Source organism: Ctenopharyngodon idella, chromosome 19 (genome assembly GCF_019924925.1).
Source record: "Ctenopharyngodon idella isolate HZGC_01 chromosome 19, HZGC01, whole genome shotgun sequence".
In the NCBI taxonomy this organism is placed as follows: domain Eukaryota; kingdom Metazoa; phylum Chordata; class Actinopteri; order Cypriniformes; family Xenocyprididae; genus Ctenopharyngodon; species Ctenopharyngodon idella.
In genome coordinates this window covers 23,217,238-23,238,110 of record NC_067238.1, presented here as the reverse complement: position 1 = coordinate 23,238,110, position 20,873 = coordinate 23,217,238, and the positions used below count along the sequence as shown (strand labels likewise).

The following is a 20,873-nucleotide window of genomic DNA, read 5'->3' as shown; positions in this document are numbered from 1 at the left end:
ACTGCAGCAATAAAATGACTCATGACAGCTGATGTTTGATGGTGATTGTGTAAGAGGGAATTCTAGAGGATGGGTCAGTCGGATCAGCCCACTGACACCTGAATCAGAGAGAGGAGTATAAGATGAGATTGAAGATTTAAACTAAAAATGAAAAGAGATTAAAGTTGATAGGATTTTCAAAACAGCCCACACTCAACATTCCACACTTTATATGAAAGATGTTATGTTGATAATGGTTTGTTTTTTAACTTTAAATTACTTGAACAGGACTATATATGACACATTTACACTGTATCTATGTATATGTAGCAATGTTCAAGTTCAGGGAAGAAGGAGGTGGGAACCGGCGAAGTTCAACATAACTTTATTAATAAAAAGCAAACAAACAACAAAACTAGCACTCACGCCACCGGCCCTGCCCTGCCCTGCCCTGCCCTGCTTGTCACAATATATATGTATAAATATATATACTGTATATATATGTATGTATATATATTAGGGGTATAACTTCTGTTTCTCCAATTCATTGTTGAAATACAATACAGTGGCTGTCATAACTTGTTTTCATGGCGAATTTATTTAGGCCTTACAATAACTAACAGGTTAAGTTAAATATAATTAATATATAGGCTAATACAGTGCATTTATTTAGCGAAACAATTCATTTCTCTAGCGAACTAAAAAGCTGTTGACACTAAATGGCTTTTCTGAGGTAAATGTAATACTACGTGACATCTTGTTTACAAACTGTTTTACTGACATCTTTGCGCGGTTGAAACACTAAGTTGTACTGTATCTTTCAACATACCTTCAGATGTTCATTCATGTTCATTCTGTAGTAGTGAAGAGGAAGGGATGATCGCGTTCACTCGCACTTCGCGCTGCCGTTTGAACTGGGCGCCTATACAGCGATCTGTCACGCCTCATCAAAAAGTGTCAAAACGGCATTTATTGTTTGAATTTCATGATAAAATGGACAAAAATTGAAAGATGGCACTTTGTTTCTTATTGAAAGTAACAAAACGCAGAGCTTATTGCGATTATTGGTGGTTAATGCTGGTTAAAACTGGTTAGGCTAAAAAGCATTACTGTGCGCGCCCCCTTTTGGATTGGAGTGTGGATCGTCTGTATTTGTTGTCATACTGCATGAACACATACATATATACTTCTTATCGGTGTATAGAGAAAGTGTGCTGCATTAGTTTAAAGAATTTTAAATACACACAATGCTAGCAAATGCACATAAACAGAGTAGTAGAACAAACCATACCTCTGACAGTGATGACAATCAAACAATCGACTGAACAAATAAAAGCCTAGGTTAGACCCTTGTTTGTTGACAGTTGTCCCCAATGGCTTCTGATACCCCTGATAAGCTATAAAAGGTCTTGACTTCACAATGACTTCACATAGAGAGTGTAAAAAAAAGGTCTATATCTCCTTTTACATGTATAGTTTTCAGTTCAATATGTGGCTACAAATACTGATGTTAAAATAACTAACTGTAAAATACTGTAAACTAAATAAAAACGTATTGCTCCTTTAAAGCTCAAACATTAACTGTAAGACTGTTGCCTCATTCTCTGACAAGTATATATACACACTGAAGGATGTCCTCTAGCTAACAAGAGGGTTTAGACTACAAAAGTGGCCTTTCATTTTGTGTTGTAACCTGCTGTTAAGGTAATAACATAAACACAGGATTAGCAGATCCAGCAGTAGAAGCAAACTGTCCTTTCAGACTCCCGACCTCTGAATGGACATGACGTGTAACTCCCAAAGATTGGGTAACTGTACTGCAAATTTGTTCTCAAGACAAAATCTAGCTGATGTTGTTCTTTTTTCAACTGTATCCTCATGACTAGTGTAAAAGGGTTTTAAAATGCTTTAAAGACCAATCATGTAATTAATACTATAGCTATTCCATAGAAAAAGTCCATATATAAATTAATTTTGTTGCAGTGGTTTTCCTGTTAGGCCAGTTGTTTTTTGTTTGTTTGGTTTTTTTTTGTTTGTTTTGTTTTTTACACAGTAAAAGACTATTTTTAGATTTTTTAATAGCAAAAGATTTTAACAAATCTACTAGATAATAAAATTAAATACATGTAAATCAGTGTATTTATTTGTTAAGAGGAGATGATGTACAGAATTACCAAATCATGGGACTCTTTCAGGCAACCAGCATTTAAATATGGATCCAGTAAAGCATAAATGAATAACAGAATGGAAAGAGTGACACACAAAAGCGTCCATGTGTTTACTGGGATGCTCAACCACATAAGCCCAGAGGAGCACTGAAAAGCCAGAGCCTGGGAATATTCTGTCCACTTTCTCCCCAGGTTTTACGCATCTGTATACTGACAACTCCAAGCTGAGTTATTGTAGACCTCCAGTATCTAAAAGAACCTATTGTGTTCAAGATTCTTTAGTGTAGCCCGTAATTAAATCCTCCAAAATCTCTGTACACTGTTACAGGCTCTTATTTTTAGGCCTGGGAAAGAAAACTGACATAAAAACAATGATTTCTATCCTTTCATGTTCCGTTTTTTGTTGTGCAAGCAGAGCAAAGTCCTGGAATTTCAGGACATTTGGCCTCTCAGCGTGTCTCCTAAATAGAGTAGGAAAAAAGAGAGAGAGACCAAACATCATGCCTGGACCTGTGCCTGTTTCTGAACAGAGCAAACAGAATGAAAGGATAATGAATTAGCTTGTCTATCTGTCTGACCCCTCTCAAAGACCATAAACTCAGCAAAAAGCCACAAGCAAGAAAGAAAAGGATAGATAAACAACACATAGGCTATTTATTGAATAATCCCTCTGTAATAGTATCACATCCAAAGGTATCTGTGCAGTTCCATATTTTTTTGTCTTTAGTAAACAATGATTTCAGCCGCATCTGTCTGATTTTCTGTCTGTAGCAGATGTTATGAATTGGGTGGGGTTATGGAGCTCTTTTGTGTCCTGCCTTCAAGCAGTGGTTTCTTGTCAGAGCCACATTTTTGTGAGTCATTGGTTTGGCACTGAAGGCATACAGTATACCGCCTCAGACCCAGAGCATCCAGCCAGATGTGCTCCTCCAACCTGGAAGTGGTCGGATGGCTCAAAATCTTGCTTACACATGCTTGTGAACATGGAATTTGTTCCCTATATGGTTTGCAGATCATTATCTTGTTACAGATTTGGTCAGATTAATATAATATTCTGTAGCTTGCATTAAAATGATACCCCTTTTGACAAAAGTATCAGTTATTAGGGATTTTTTTTCAAGTAGGCCTATTACAAAAAAGTTCAACAGTTGGAATATCACCCTTTTGCTTACAAAGGTAAAAGAGACATGTTTAAAGTCACTACAGAGGTGTCATGCAAGATTCAAAACATTTGGACAAAACGAAATAATTTTGTGTGTTCAAAAACATGCAATTATGATATCTTCTAAACAATCAAAATACCTTTATCTGTTAGCAGTGGTAACTTGTTCCTCTATCTGTTGTTTCTTTGGATAAAAGGGTCATGTAAGTAAATGTAAGCTTACTGGCTAGCAGTATGTGCTAAAATATAAGGCTAATCAGTTACTTGTATGTAAAGCCGGCAAGCTAATCAGCTAGCAGTGTGCAAAGCTAGTCAGCTATCTTGTTAGCTTGCAAGCTAACTGAAGAAACAACAAATATTTATTTGACCATTTATAGCTTGTGTTATATAATATGATAATTGTCATTTTACACATTTACATAGCCACGGTTTTTACAGTCTTCAGAATGTCTATGAATACTTCTAGTTTTCTCTGTGTAAAGTATTTCAGAGTCTGAAAAATGACACACTTCAACATTAATAAGGATGGATCATGCATGCTGGACTGTTTAGGAAACCTGATTTGACTAGCCACTGGAAGACTGGTGAATTAATTGAGTACTAGTATTAAAGTGTTAAATCTGTGATGCTCTGGGAGCTTGGCACTTCATTGCCTTATTAAAGACAGAGGCATGAAGGCACGGAAGCCTCTAAATCAAAGTGTCTCATCACAGGCCAGAATCTCTAATTGAAACTCTCCATGCGTTTCATTCTGGAGCTCTGGCTTAATGAAGGAGATTAAAAAAATGGGGATACTTTGCCAAGATGTTCTTTCTCCATGTTTCTTATAACAGTGTAATGAGTGTGCACTGAAACTATGTGAGTCTCATTAGGGCTAAAGCTGTGGTACTAGAGCACCCGTCTGGTGCCTGCTGGGGTTTGGCTGGACTGCATAAGTGCAACAAAAGATCACAATGTATTAGTCTTTTGTATGTTAGCATCTGCTGTACATTTACTGTAGTTTATGTCTTAAAGGGATTCACTCCAAAATAAAACTTCTGTCATCACAGCTTCTTTTTTTTTTAGTTGAACAACAAAGAATTGTGGAAAATTTTAGAATAATATTTGAAATAATAATAAAATATTATTATAATATTAATAGAAATTCAATGCCACTTCAGCCTTTAGTCACTGTATTATTTTGATGTATGGAAAAGATTCTTCAAAACTTCTAATTTTTGTGTCCATATTGTCCATGAATTGTGTGTTTGTATGTTGTGTCCACTCGGTTGGTTTGTCTGATTGTGTGTATTTGTGATTGTGTCACTGACTGTGCAGCTCGATGGTACAGAAGGAAATCCAGTCTGCAGAGGACAAAGAGAGGGAGAGAGGGATAATACAATGCTGGGAGAAGAGGGCTTAACCCAGTCGACAGGCGGGATTTCCTGGTTGTTGCCTCAGCTCCCATCCATGAGAGTGGTACGAGATTTACGTAAAGCACCTGTGTAAAGGAGGCTTGTTTTGGAGTTGTTATACTGCTTATATGCTACAGGGATTTACAAAAAATATTACAATAGAAACTGGGTGCCAAATAGAAGTTTTATGGATTTAGGAATTCATTTTGATTCTTTTTGTGGTGAGCTATACAACTATTGGCAGTTTTATATTTGGGTCATTGATGAATAAGATTAATTTTTAAAAGTGTAAAAAATATATAATGGAGATATAATTAATTCCAAATAATGGAGATATAATTAATTTTGAAGTTTTATTAAGTGTTAACAATGAGATTATGCCATTTTTATATTCAATTAACACTGCTTTTGTCATTTACAAGATGGACAAAATTTGTCACCAAAAAAGTCATTCGATTTAACCAAAATTTCGTTTTATCGAATGACACTTTTGGTTATACCAAATGAAGATACAATGCTAACAGGCTGATATCTATCTAGCTAGCTAGTTAGCTTGCTAGCTAGTAAAATGACAATCAAACATTTTATATTTAGTACAAGTTTTTTAAAAAATATTACAACATTTCTCAAGTTTTATAGCGAATGACCTGATATTTTGGGACATGCGTATGAGCAAGTGAAAACATGAATTTTTCAAGTAGTTAAGAGTTAGTTACTTTGCTGCACGACTGTATGGTCCTTTGCAGGTGTATGAATTCTTTTGCAAAAACATTAGATAATTGAGCTGTAAAGTTGTCTAAATCCTTTTATTGTCTGCAAACTTTTTTTTTCAGTCTGTGAACTTTTGGATACATGCTACCAACAAATTTCTGTGGTTGGGGTTTGTTCCACATATTAAAAAAAGAAGTGAAAACATGAATTTTTCAAATAGTTAAGAGTTAGTTACTTTGCTTCACGACCGTATGGTCCTTTGCAGCTTTCTGAATTCTTTAGCAAAAACATTAGATAAGTGAGCTGTAAAGTTGTCTAAATCCTTTGATTGTCTGCAACCTTTTTTTTTTCAGTCTGTGAACTTTTGGATACATGCTACCAACAAATTTCTGTGGTTGGGGTTTGTTCCACATATTAAAAAAAAAGAGAAAATCTCTTCCTACCTTCTGAAATTAACTGGTTTACTACATAAGTTGAACATGAGCATGTTCTTTAGAGAGAAGAGGACAGGTTAAGTTTTTGAAGTTTTACAGCTTTGAAATGTTTTACTGTGAGAAGCTGTCAGAGCTTCACAACCCGAGAAGACACGGAAGGAGGAAAAGGCCTTTGAAAATCCATGACAACCACAAATGCTTGCTGGTTTGCAGACAGCATAGACCAATTGATGTGTGTTCATCACAGCTGGGTAGTCAGGAACCTAAGGGTAGTGTTTGATGACTAGTTAAACCATAACAACCCGTACCTCAACCTTCATTCTCACTGTTCTTCTGTGGTGGAATGAGCTTTCACAGATTATGACACGGAACTGAACTGCAGCTGCACTTATAGCCAGCTACATTAACTCGAAACTCCTGTAATGTACATCGTCAGTAATAAATGTAGTCAATACACTTGTTAAAATTTTACATTTATGCATTTGGCAGACATTTTTATTCAGAGTTACTTACATTGCATTGAAGGTATATATTAACAGTTCATACATTCCCTGGGAATCTAGCCATGACATTGCTAGTACTATGCTCTACAGTTTGAGCTACAGTTAACATACTTATTCTTTTCCATGTTTTGAAATTGATGGATGTAAGTGGAGGCATATGTCTACATTGGAAGCTAGCTACAAGGCATGACGCAACAAAACTAACTGATCCCATTATAATCAAGTTACTAATGTTGTTGGCTTCTGTATGATAAATTGCTTGACTTTCTTCATTTGTAAGTCGCTTTGGTTAAAACTAAATATAAATGTTTTTCACAAAGCTAATTCTTGCTAACCTTGAGAAAGGCTTGATTTATCTTGTTGGGAATGAGGAAATGTTCCATTTCCCCAATGCAATCCAATGATCAAAAGATCTGGCAAGGTTGAGTTTCTTCTAGTGGTAAATGATTGTGTATAGTACTACTCGAAATATACCCGCTGCTTGAGCTCCGTACTTTCACAAAAAAACACTGAGGCTTTTGTGAAGGCAAGAGAATGACTGTTTTCTCTATAGTTGCTATAGCAACATTTAAACATTTCAATGTGTTCGGAGGGACTGAATTTAGTCTGAGTCACAGTAACCCCACCCAATCCCCCACAAGTCTTCTCTCTCTCTTGTACAATACAGAGGTGGTGGACAGAACATCCATGTCATCTTTTAGCCTTGTTTTAAGCGACAAATGGTCCTGCAATGGTTGGTGATCATGTCTGATTGCAATCTGTGGTTGTCTGAAAAAAAATTGTGTTCATGTATCTTCACCCCATGACCCTAGAAAAAGAGATCCAGATTGTGATCCCTAGATAGTGCTGATTTACTGGACCATATCTGGTCCAACCCAGTGTGAGGAAAGAGGCCAGGGGCCGAGGTTCTCCATCTGTGCTTTTCAAAGCAGAAAGAAAGTCAAACAAGCACTGAGAATAAGCAGTCTTGTGTTTACAGAGCATATTTAGTCGTCCTGGTATCCTGACGCACACGTCTCCCTTATCTCTGTTTACATTTGAAGTCAATAAATTTTATTGTAAATGGCCATGGCGTGGTGGAAAATACATTGACAACACATTAAACAAAATTCATGAAGGGTTGTACCAGACAATAAGGCTTTATTTCTTTCTGGAGGTTGTAATTATATACTGTAATTTCCAAGACACTGATAGTTTGTTGTCTCTCTTTAGGTTTTAGATAAAAGGAACTTAAAATCGGATTGTTTGCGAGACTCTCAAGTAAATATTGACAGAGCACTTTAACACATCTCTGAAGAATCCCACAGGACAAATCAAAGAGCCTCACAGTTTCACAGTAGCATACAGTATGAATGAATCAGGTAGAGCAAATTCATTCAAGACTGATGAGATTAACGCTAATACTAAAAATCAAGCATCCAATGCCTCATTCATATATAGGGCCTACTAGTAAACAATTAATAATAGTTGTAAATACACAATGCAATTGTGGTACTAGATACAAATACTAATACAAATATTTTTGAGTATTATACACAGTTGTGGTCAGAATTATTGGCACCCTTGGTAAATATGATCAAAGATGACTATAAAAATAAATCGGCATTGTTCATCCTTTTGATCTTTAATTCATAAAATTAGCAAAAATCTAACCTTTCATTGAAGGAAAAGAATTGGAAGTGGGGGGAAAATCACATTATGAAATAAATGTTTTTCTCCAAAACACGTTGGCCACAATTATTGGCATCCCTAGAATTTTTTATGAGTAAAATATCTCTGAAGTATATTCCCATTCATATTTACCAAGGTGATCATGAACATGAAATTGTCCAGCCATGACTTCCTGTTCCACAGGAGTATAAACATGAGAAAACACAAAGGCGAAATTCCCTTAATCATTCATCACAATGAGTAAAACCAAAGAATATAGTTCTGATGTGCAGCAAAAGATTGTTGAGCTTCACAAAATAGAAAGTGGCTGTAAGAAAATAGCTAAAGCATTGAAAATCCCCATTTCCTGCCTGGAAGAGGACGTGTGTTTAAATCGTCCTAATGCACAGTAAGGGGAGAGTTTAAGTGGCCAAAGACTCTCCAAGGATCACAGCTGGAGAATTGCAGAGATTAGTTGAATCTTGAGTCTCAGAAAGCCTAAAAAAAATGACCAAACAGCACCTACATCACCACAAGTTGTTCGGGAGGGTTTCAAGAAAAATCCTCTGCTCTCATCCAGAAACAATCTCCAGCATATTCAGTTGTCAGACAAGACTGTAACTTCAAACGGGGCCGGCTTCTATGGTCAGATGAAACAAAAAAAAAAGAGCTTTTTGGCCGCAAACCCACCAGATGGGTTTGGTGCACACATGGATAAAAAGTACCCCATGCCCACGGTTAAATATACTGCTGGATCTTTAATGTTGTGGGCCTATTTTTCTGATGCAGGTCCTGGACATCTTGTTCAGATACATGGCATCATGGATTCTATCAAATACCAACAGATAAAAAAATCTAAACCTGACCGGTTCTGCTAGAAATCCAATAATGGGCTGTGGTTGGATCTTCCATCAGGACAATGATCCAAAACAAACATCAAAACCAACACAAAAATGTGTCACTGAGCACAAAATGAAGCTTCTGCCATGGCCATCCCAGTCCCCTGACCTGAACCCTAAAGAAAATGAGTGGGGTGAACTGAAGAGAAGAAGCACCAACATGGAGCTGGGAATCTGAAGGATCTGGAGAGATTCTGCATGAAGGAATGGTCTCTGATCTCTTGTCAGGTGTTCTCCAAACTCATCAGGCATTATAGGTGAAAACTCAGAGCTGTTATCTTGGCAAAAGGAGGTTGCAAAAAGTATTGAATAAAAGGGTGCCAATAATTGTGGCCAACATGTTTTGGAGAAATACATTTATTTCATAATGTGATTTTCCCCCCACTTTTAATTCTTTTCCTTCAATGAAAGGTTAGATTTTTGCTAATTTTATTAATTAAAGTTTAAAAGGATAAACAATGCAGATTTATTTTCAGTCATATTTGATAATATTTATCAAGGGTGCCAATAATTCTGACCACAACATTCTGACAAAAACAGTAACATTGTGAAATACTATTATTTAAAAAAAAAAAAAAAAAAGATTCCTGTGATGCAAAGCTAAATTTTTAGCAGCCATTACTCCAGTCTTCTGTGTCACATGCTAAATATATATCATTCTAATATTCTGATTTGGTGCTTTAAGAAACATTTCTTACTATTATGAATGTTGAAAACAGTTGTGCTGCTTAATATTTTCGTGGAAACCATGATGCATTCAGGATTCTTTGATGTTCAAAAGAACATAATTTATTAGAAATAGAATTTTTACTTTACTCTCAATTTTGATAAATTTAATGCATCTTTGTTGAATATTTTTTCCCCAAAAAATCCTACCTACCAAAAATCCTACCTGAATGGTAGTGTTCATACATTTTCATTTGTTTCCAATTCCAAAGAATGCATATCCTCAAACGTTAGGATAATGAGTTAATAAAAAGGCTGCTAGTCCATATTTAGCCTGTACAATGAACTTGAAACCATTAGCAAAAGACAGGAAACATCATCTCAAGAGTATGTTGTCAGAGCGGCAGCGCTCACGTCTCTTGAGTTACCTCACCGTCAGCCAGGATTCAAAATGAAACCAGATGAGCCCAGTAACAGATCCCTTGCCACCGATTCCCACGGGACATGACATCACTATTAGCTCTGCTATTCTTAGTATCCTTTCTATGTCTTCTCTGTGCTGTGAAAAAACGAAAATAGCAAATTCAAGAAAACCAAGCCCTCAAAGTTCAAGGGAAAATTCCTAAAAGAGGCATAAGCATCGTTAGAGGTTAAAGAGCTACTCAGTACAATAAGTAGACAAGTCCCTGCACATACCCTCATCTAACCGTCGACATTGGTTACAATACCTCATTAAGGTAGACAGTGCCCCCCAAAAGTATTTGGAAACTTAAGCCACTCTTTAAAATAAAAAAATATGGCATCTGTAAACAAATAGTCCTCAACTTTTTTAACTTTTAACCAGCTGGTCTCAAGGTGATAGTGATTTTTAGTGGATGTACAGAATGAAGTCAGTTTCCCTCAAGTTTACACAAGTCTTCTAACAAAGTAACCCAGTGTTATTTTTCTCTATATTTCTCTCTCTTTTTTTAAGGGTTTTAGTTGTAATTTTTAGTTTTAGTTAAAGATAATACAGGTGTAGTTCATCATATGTATTATTAACCACAAAGCTTCCAGATACTTTTGTCTTCTTTTTGCACAGCGCTTTTTGTATCTATTGTTTTTTTACATGAAAGATGTACTTGTGATATCTATCTTTACAATAAATGGCACTTGATTTGTTCTTTTTTTATCTGATGTAATGAAATCCATATAAGTGTGGCTGAAATCTCTAAATACTTTTATGATCTAATAAAGGTATACAATGTATGCGAGAGACCAAAAATGAGACATTTTCCCTTATTTTGGTTTCTTCCTCTACTTTTAGATTTACTCTGTAACACTTTACAATAAGGTTCATTAGTTCATTAATGTATTAACTAACGTGAACTAGCCATGAGCAGTACATTTGTTACTGTATTTACTAATCTTCGTTAACGTTAGTTAATGAAAATACAGTTGTATATGGTTTGTTCACGTTAGTTCACAGTGCATCAACTAATGTTGACAATATTTTAATAATGTATTAGTAAATGTTGAAATTAACATTAACAAAGATTAATAAATGCTGTAGAAGTGCAATTCATTATTAGTTCATGTTAATTAATGTAGCTAACCAGTGAACCTTATTGTAAAGTGTTACCATTCAGAGTCTATATGCCTCTAAGCATGTCAATTATGTCAGAAGACATGCTACATCTCAGGTTTCAGAGCCCATAAATCACCTGTAGCTCATAATGAACATGTGGCATGTGCAGTGCTTGTCTATTTTTTATATGTCGGACACAATGATCAGCCCTTTGGTTCACTGCTTCTAAACCAAAGACGGGACAGGATGATGTCCCTCCATCACCTCTGATGGGAAGAGAAACAGGAGGAGTGGATAGACGATGTCTAAGTGCGATAAGAGGAGTGAAACGGTGTGTACATTGTGGTAAGAGCGTGAGAAAGAGAGAGAGAGAGAGATAAGAGGAGGAGAGAGTCAGGGAGGGAAGGAGCCAGTTTGTGACTGTGAAATAGTTGGGTGGAATACACGTGTGAACTGCAGTTCCTCTCCGCACTGCGCTGAATGGTGACCAGCGACTCAAACAGACAGGAGGGGGAGGAATGACCAGCATGGAGCTCCACTCACCCAAAAAGAGCTGAATAAACAGTACAATACAGCACTGCAGCAAAGACAAGACACACACTGAGGAACACAGACAAAAGGAAGCAAGAAAGGAAAGCAAGGTACCCTCTGGTGTTTTTGTACGCTTGTAGCTACGTAAAAATGTGTGTGAATGTGACAGCTGTTTTTAGTTGCAAGTTGTAGTTTTGTAAGTTGATAAGTTGTGATGGTGTGTTTGAGTTTGTGAGTGTCTCCTTACATGTGTATTTGGGTGTGTGTTTCGGTGTGTTACTGCATCCAGAGATTTTGTTGCTGGTCAAATTACAGCACTGAGGTGTCCGAAGGATGTATCTTTCTGCTCTGCAATACAAAGAGAAAGAAAAAGGGAATAACTGAGAGAGAAATACACTATACATGGTCAGTTCTATCAAGCTGAAGCTCTTGTGGGTGAGTTGGATATAGTGGAGTTTACTTCTGCATATTTGCTCAGAGAGAGAGAGAGAGAGAGAGAGAGGAACTCTTCACTGCCTGCTTTTGCATGAGGTGTTTTCCCCCTTCGCACTCTCTTCTACTTTTGTTTTGTCTCTCATACCTCCAGTTTTCGCACCATGACTAAGATTAGAAGGCTTAGCGAGAATAAACGTTTTCAGGGAATGAGGGTGTAGACGCTACATTTGCACGTAAATGCTGAAACGGGACTTGCAAGTACCTGATACAAAACACATGTCAGGCATCTGTGGAGAGGGAGTAATTGTAACTTTTCTCAGATTTCCCTGTTTCCATGGGTACACCTGATAAAGACACAGTAGATGAAGTGGCTGCTGACTTCTGGTCATTTCTTCTACTACGCAGAAGTGTGGTGTAATGGTTAAAGATCTGGGCTGGTAATCACAACATTGTGGGTTCAATCACCGCATTGTGCCCTTAACCCCAGTTTGCTCTGGAGGAATTGGACCTGTAACAAGTGTACTGCTATTTGATTTTGATAACTAGTTACTAAAAAGACAGTGTCGTGTGATTTTGCCAAGTAGGGCATGTTCCTGGATCAGTATGGCATGTTCCTAGTTGGTCCTGGAACAACATTCCAAACAACCAAACTGAGGTTAGGACTGAGATTAGAAATTAAACATTATTTTAAACTTGTCTGATTTTATGGGTAGGTAAAGGGATAGTTCACCCAAAAATGAAAATTATCCCATAATTTACTCACCCTCAAGCCATCCTAAGTGTATATGACTATCTTCTTTCAGACGAACACATTCGGAGATATATTTAAAAATATCCTTAGTCCTTCAAGGTTTATGGTTGTGAATGGGGGGCTGCGTTTTGAAGTCAAAAATAATGCATCCATCCATATAAAAAAAGTAATCCATACGACTCTAGTGGGTTAATAAAGGCCTTCTGAAGCGAAGTGATGTGTTTTGTAAGAAAAATATTGATATTTAAAACTTTATAAATTCAAATAACTAGCTTCCGGCGGATGACTGTACACATACTGCGCAAGTCGACTTGCGCCAAACGAGTAATACTCTGACGCGATGTATGACGCAGGATGTAGGAGTAGTGTAAGCTTAGACACCTCTGGCGGTTCAAACAAATAGGGCTGTGCAACAAATTTAAGCTCCTCTTCTCTTATTTCGAAATCCTCCAAAATTTCTCTTTAAAAATGATAATTTTAGACTTATAATCTGTGACTGGTGATTTGTTTTGCTCTATCCTCTGTGCCTCCGCATTCGTCATTATGTTGTGCGTCAGGTCAAAGGATACTCTTTCCATCGCAAATCGACTTGCGCATTCTGCGTAAAACACAATGTATAAAGTTTTAAATATGGATATTTTTCTTACAAAAACACATCGCTTCACTTTTTATGGATGGATGCATTATATGTCATATACACCTAGGATGGCTTGAATGTGAGTAAATCATGGGATAATTTTCATTTTTATGTGAACTATCCCTTTAATAGACTATCTATTTAATAGATATATACTGTATCACATTACAGGCATCACATTTGGAGACAATTGAGAAAATGGTTCAAAAAGTTTTTCAAAACCATATGAAACACATTTCTAAGAACATGTGTTTTAAACTAGATTAAAAAAATCTTTTCTTAATGTTCGACACTCTTATGTGTCATTGAGCCACATACCATTTTCTCATGCTTTTCTTTCACTTTTGATGTTAAGGCAGGTGTTTTGGGTGGAATACAAGAGCAGTTGGGTCAGAGATCGGTGGTCACTGGACTCAGGATGTCCAGGAGCAGCTCTACAGGGGATCTAGTGCCTAAGGACATTACTGAGATTCTGGCCCTGCAGGCCAGTAAGAAGAAACGGGGTTCATCCTTGGGTCGGGCTTTTAGTTGGTTCAAGAGCAGCAAACGCAAGAGGAGTGTCAGCAATGGGCAAAGTAGGTCAGGAGGTCAGTGTGGACGGTCTGGAGAGAGCGCTACAGCCAAACAGATGCATGCCAGTAGTGAAGCCTCTAAAGGTAAGCAAAAACTCTTTTCTTGCTTCAATACCTATAAATGCAGGGTATTCATAACCTGTTGGAATGCATATTACCAGGTTTGTTTTTGAGGATTTGGATTAGTTGATGAAAATCAAAGATGTGTGATGTTGATACCATGGATTAAAAGGATTCACAATACCATGCCGTTTGATTTTAGCCAAGCTCTCTGGTGCCAGTCTGTCCAAACCTTGAATGTGGAATTTTTTTTTCTATTTTTAAATATTTTTTTTTGCACTATTTGAATGGTTATCGCTGGGACATCACTTATTCAAGCAGGATTAGGCTACAATAACAAGGACAAGTCTTCTCTGGAATGGCTTATCTGTTTATTGTTGTTGCTTTTGCCTTCCTTTTTCACATTTTTAGGCTCAACTTTTCCACTGTAAAGACAGTGTTGATGTGCCATGATTTGTCTCTGAGCACATCAGAGGCATTGTGTGGTGTTGTCACGGGTAAATGTTTTTGTTATAGTATCAGTTTGAGTGCTACATAATAGTAGTCATATTTAGTACTGTATCATCCGTCAACTATTTATATATACTATTTTTACTATTTATATATACTACTACTATTTGAATTCTCTTATCAACACCTAACTAGTCACTCGCACCACACAAGCTAGAACACAGCAATCACCTAGCAACACCCTAGCAACCACCCAGAACTTCCTAGCAATGCCCTAGCAACACAATATCATTGCCCAAGCAAAAAAACCACAACAAGTTAGCAAAATCTTAACTTAAGCAACACCCTAGCTACCACCCAGTTCTTCCTGGGAACAATATAACAATCACCTAGCAACACCCTAGTAACCATCCATAACTTCTTACAAATGCCCTAGCAAAAACCCAATCAACACCCAAGCAACCATCCACAACAAGCTATCAAAAACCTACTTAGAAAGACTCTAGCAACCACTCAGAACTTTCTGAGAATACGCTAGCAATCACCTTGCAACACCCTAGCAACCACTTATAACTTCCTAGCAACATCCTATTATCACCCAAACAACCACCCACAACAAGCTAGCAACACCCTAACACCCTGCAAAAACCTGGAAACCATTTAAACACTCTAGCAACCAAAACTTTCTGGGAGCTCCCTAGCAATGCCCAAGCAATCACCTTGCAACCACCCACAACAAGCTAGCAACATCCTAGCACAAACCTTGCAACACCTTAGCAACCACCCACAGAAACTCCTTTGAAACTCCCTGGCAATCACAAGAATACCATATCAACTGCCTTAAAAATGTATTGAAAGTTACAGAGAATGTGCTGGAACTAGACTCTGCATTAAGAATTCCAGGAGGAGGATTGAGGATCTCTGCCATGTGACATCTGCTTATAAAACCCTGTGTGCAATATAAGATTGCATGAACAATAACAGACACTACGTCCAGCATTATACCCCCAACCTTTATGCTAAGTGGTCTTGGGAAAGTTTGCAAAACCGGTCCCTGAGGTTCTCTTGGACACTGACTTTTTAAAACCTGCTGGACCACTTTTATGTGGAAGAACAGAAGATTGTTTAAAAAGACTTGGATTCTAGATTTTTCTCTTCCTGCCCCCACAAGTCTCACACTCCCTCTGTTACACCGAAAAAGCATGTAGACTGTGAGTTGCCAGAGTCTTGAGTTAACAGACACTTGGGAGTTTAGCTGGACATGCACTGTGAATAACATGTCATTCAGAGTCCTCTAGTCTTTAGACTCTACGATTTATAGCTTTTTCTGGTCTTCTTGGGAGGGAGACAATGCTAAAGTGTGGAAAGGTCTGAAAGATGAGACACATGCTGTGTTATTGAAAGATGACTGAGGGGGTATTTTTCTGAAACGCCTCTCTTTTTAATTACTTTGCCTCGCAATCTCTTTTTAATCTCTGTTTAGTCTCCAACCCCTTTTTAAAATATATATATTACATTTAAAGTTAATATATTTTAAATGTACTTAATTGCAACTACATCAATGTGCAATTAAAATATATTTAAATAGATGACACAAGTTTCAATACAAATCACATTAAAGTATATTTTATACAAAGACAATGGAATTATGAAATCACAGAAGTGTACTTTATTCCTATTTAAGTGGGTCAAAAAAGCACCAATTGCAGTTCAGCTGTTCAGTTTGCACAAGTATATTACATTTACTGTACAGAAATCGGTGTTTGTGTCTGGTTGCTAGCACATTTAGCACATTGCTAGGCAGTTTCTATGTGCTGTGGGTGGTTGTGAGGACGTTGCTAGGGGGATGCTAGGTGATTACATACTGGTCATGTCAAAAGAACTCACACACAAGACATTCTGGTCTATATACGGCTCAGGTTCCTCTTTAAATGTAAGTCTTTGGGATTTGGGACAGGCTGCTTCTTGTGGGCCCTTCCCTAAACAAGTTGGGCTGTCCTGATTCAGGACATTTCTGGGCTTAGGGGCTCAACAGTGCAGCACTAACTTCTTGCGTCACCCCTGTTTGACTGAGCTCAGGCCTCTATCTGACCACCACCATCCCTCCACCCAGAGTGCTCATCAGTTCCGGAAGCTTTTTAAGGGGTGAGATCACTGTGCATGGGATTCCCTCTAACTCAAAACATAGGCATATTAAACACTGATCCCTTATCACACAAGTTGGGTGCTTCTTCAACTATGGGCACTTTTTTAAATGTAAATGTATGTTTAAATTTATATTAAATGCAATTAGTTGAGCTTAAGAGTGCTTTTTGACCCAAGTATAGGACTTATGCACACATTTATATGTAATTTTCATAATTACTTCATTGAAATATGGTTCAAGTGTACTGCTGAATGACAATATGGTAAACCAAAATGTACTTTAATGTAATTTCTATTGAAACTTGTATGTCATGTATTTACATATTTGTAAATTTGTACACATTTGCAATGAAGTTGCAAATTAGTACATTTAAAATATATTAACTTTAAATGTAATATGAAATAACACTACATATTTTACATGTGCTAAACAACATCTGCAAAGTTACAATGCTCAAAGTTCAATGCAAAGGGAGATATTTTCTTTTAAAGAAATCACTTTTTAAGTACTACAACAAACGGCTGGTAGGGACTACCACTAACATCACTAACCATAAAATTTACATAAACCCTGCCCCCGAAAACACACACAACAAAGGGGTGAGGCCATGTTATTGCAATACAGTAAATAACACAAATGCAATAGCATGTCATAAAAGCAAGATGACAACATAAGTTATAACCATAATTAAACTAAAATATACCTGTTCTATCTTCATGCAGCATATAATCTCTGGCTCTGTAGGTAACAGTTCCCACACAAGCGATTTATAGATTATCATGTCAGAATATGCTAATCAATGACTTTAAGATAGTTATCTCCATGTCAGCTACATAAATTCATCAACTAACTATTCAGAAACATCCTGTTGCACTCAAAATGTTGTCTTTTTGAGTCTCTCCATCATTGTTCCACTCCGGTTTGAACATAAAAGGCTGAACAGTTTCTGACATTTTCAGTGAGTCTACGTGAGGTAATCGGAACTGCTGCTAACACAAGCTCTTAAAACTCTGCCCTCTTCTTGGGAGCAGCAGCTCATTTGCATTTAAAGGGACACACACACAAGAACGCAGCGTTTTTGCTCATCCTTAAAAAGTGACAAATTTAGCATGCTATAAAAAATTATCTGTGGGGTATTTTGAGCTAAAACTTCACATACACACTCTGGGGACATCAGAGACTTATTTTACATCTTGTAAAAGTGGCATTATACCACCCCTTTAAAACATAGTTAACATGTACTTTTAAGTAAGTTGACATTCTTATAGATTGTACTGAACTTAAGTGAAGAAAGTCTTTAATTAAACTTAAGTGGCCTTTTATTTCATTAGTATTACATTATCTTAATGTACAATTTAAAAAACTTTTGAGATTTTAATACTTAAGAGCACAAACCTTAGAATTATTAAATTGCAAAATATGGATTGTCTTTAATAACGGTGGCATTTTAAACATTTTGGAAATAAAATGGTCAACTCATTTGTTTTGCTAATGCTAATTTCTATTTATACAGTATTATCATAGTTTTTAAAATATAATATTAATTTATTTTTTCAGTTAGACTTAAAATCTGGGCCTGCGACAAGTGCAAAGTGCACAAGTGCACTTTCATACTGTATAACAAAAATAAAAATTTGTAATGTTAGTTTTAATTTATATCAGAAGTGTCTGTAAAACAGGTGGGACTCTTATTACAAGCATAATGGAGAAAACAATGAAGAAGAGGGCTGATTTTACTCAAATGATCATTCACATTGTGAAGGCTAGACATCTGTTAACGATGATCTCGAATGCCAACGTAGAATGATGGCTTGTGGTCAGAGAAGGGTTGAATGAAACATGAGCCTACTGTAATAGCTGTGAAATAAAGAACATGTGAATGTTTAATGGCGTTTGGAGACACTGATATACGTCCCAGCGCACGTCACAGAAACACGAAAGAACAAAGTGACAAAAGACAGCAATTTAATGTTCCGAGCGCTTCCCTGCCCAGATAATTCAGAAAATTCAGTGATAGACATAGGCTTAAAACTGTATAAAAAAGTCTTTCAGGATGAAGGAATGATGACATTTTCTTAAGAAGTATGTTTAGTTTTTCTGAGAAGATGTGATTTTGCCTCCACCGAATCTGTAAACACAGATTTCCACAGAAAACTGCAGATTTCCACAGAATTTGAACATTGTCATTGGAACTTGTCATTGGAACTTGTCATTGGACCTCTCCCAGTTCAAAAAGCTTACGCTCTGTCCTACGCCTTCCCTATTCAACTTACGGAAAAAGCTTAACTGACGCAATGCCAGTTCCATTTTTTCGTAAGTTCAATATGGAAGGCGATCTGGCAGAAGCTAGATATTTTACTTCATAACTTGTTAAATATGGATTTTTTTTTTTTTTTTTTTTTATGTTCCGAGCGCTTCCCTGTCCAGAGAATTCAGTGAACGGTTAAAGAACAGAAGGTCAGAATAGGAAACTGTGATAGACATAGGGTTAAAACTGTAAAAAAAAGTCTTGCAGGATAAAGGAATATGATAACATTTTCCTAAGAAGTATGTTTTCTGTGAATAGAAACCTGCAGATTTCCACAGAATTGGAACATTGCCATTGGAACTTGTCATTCACAAAGTTCTACACATGCATGATCATTTAATAAATAGATTAGCTTTCTGCAGTACTTGATTCTGATTGGTCAATCTCAGCATTTCACAATCAGATATTTTATATAATGACCACTAAATAAATTCCTGATTCTGATTATAGTAACAGCAGCTTGCACTATTTATAAGCAAGGTCATCAGTATTGTGAGGAAGACTTACAAAATCATTTTAGTGCAGAAAAAAATATCTTGAGATGTAGCAGGATACTGCTGAATTTATTGAATATTAATGCACTCTGCCTTGTGTCATGGCCGCATTACCAACTCAAGTGTGCATTCATTTTTAATAATGAATTAGTTTGGAACTAATTTGATAGTGCTTTGAACTACCAATAAGAGTCTAGTATCATCGGCTCTGTTCAACAAGTGTTTTACCACATGTAAATCCAAATCCAATTCCACAGAAAAAGTCTGCAGATTCCATGTGAGTCTGATGATAAGTGAGTACAGAAAATAGCAGCCTGAATAATAAACTTGTCATTGTGTTTTAGCTGTGCACTTTTTCAGCAAACATGAGACGCACAGATACATTTATGTTGATTACTGTTCAAGAGTTTGGGCTCTGTAAGATTTAAAAACATATAATATAAAATATTTGAATATATTTTAAAATATAATTTATTCCTGTGATGGCAAAGCTGAATTTTCATCAGCCATTGCTCCAGTCTTCAATGTCACATGATCCTTCAGAAATCATTCTAATATGCTGATTTGCCGCTCAAGAAGCATTTCTTATTATAATCACTGTTGAAAACAGTTATGCTGCTTAATATTTTTGTTGCAACCGTGAAACATCATTTTGAAATGTAGTGCATTTTCATTAACTTTTCCTTCTATATATTAACTCTGTGAAATGCAAACTTCCACATTTTCTGTGCATCTTTTGCCTACGAGTCCCAATCAGCCAAGTCATCTCATGTGTCTCAGTGTTTGTAGTTTTCATTATGTAATTCAGAGTAATTGATACACCTGCTGACATATTCGTTTAACCGTTTATTCCAACAAAAACTCTCTCACCTGTCTGCCAGCCTGTGCATGAAAGCAACCAGGCAGCTCACTGATAGCTTATGAACAGCCACTCACTGCATTTTTCATTTACATAAGAAAGCATTAAGTCTTTTTCTTATTACCACAAACCTTCTCACACACCTCTTTTAAAGTCAAGATAAGTGGGGTAAATCGTGGGATAAAAAGTCGCTAATCCCTTTGCAATAAGATTTTACACAGCTTCAATACATTATCTGAGAGCTGAACCTCTTAGCTGGACTGTTTAATTTCAGCTGTGGCCGTAATGTTGGTGTGGTAAAACAAGGACACTCAGATAGCGCTAATGGATGAAATGGGAGTTTATAGCTCTAGAGAGAAAGTGCAGGAATGAAGTGAGTCTAAAAGAAGCTGCCAAGGTCATGAACAAGTTCTCTGACCTCAGTCTGGGTTATGATGGTTACACCCAATTGTCTGACAAACACACACAGCCTCAACAAGGGGTGCTGACACACCCAC

At 36.8% G+C, this 20,873-nt stretch overlaps 1 protein-coding gene across 5 annotated transcripts in view; it reads left to right on the top strand.

Annotated features, from left to right (window-relative positions):
• Positions 1-11,536: 11,536 nt before the first annotated feature.
• kiaa1522 (KIAA1522 ortholog) overlaps positions 11,537-20,873 on the top strand; it is a 47,491-nt gene continuing 38,154 nt past the window's right edge. Inside the window, exons 1-2 of one of the 5 annotated variants that reach the window (XM_051872171.1) lie at positions 11,537-11,774; positions 13,843-14,143. In XM_051872171.1, coding sequence (XP_051728131.1) covers positions 13,906-14,143 — 238 coding nt within the window. In that variant the 5' untranslated portion in view covers positions 11,537-11,774; positions 13,843-13,905. Of the gene's footprint in view, positions 11,775-11,931; positions 12,100-13,842; positions 14,144-20,873 lie in introns of those variants that run through there. The other 4 variants (XM_051872176.1, XM_051872175.1, XM_051872170.1 and 1 more) reach the window with 4 other exon arrangements.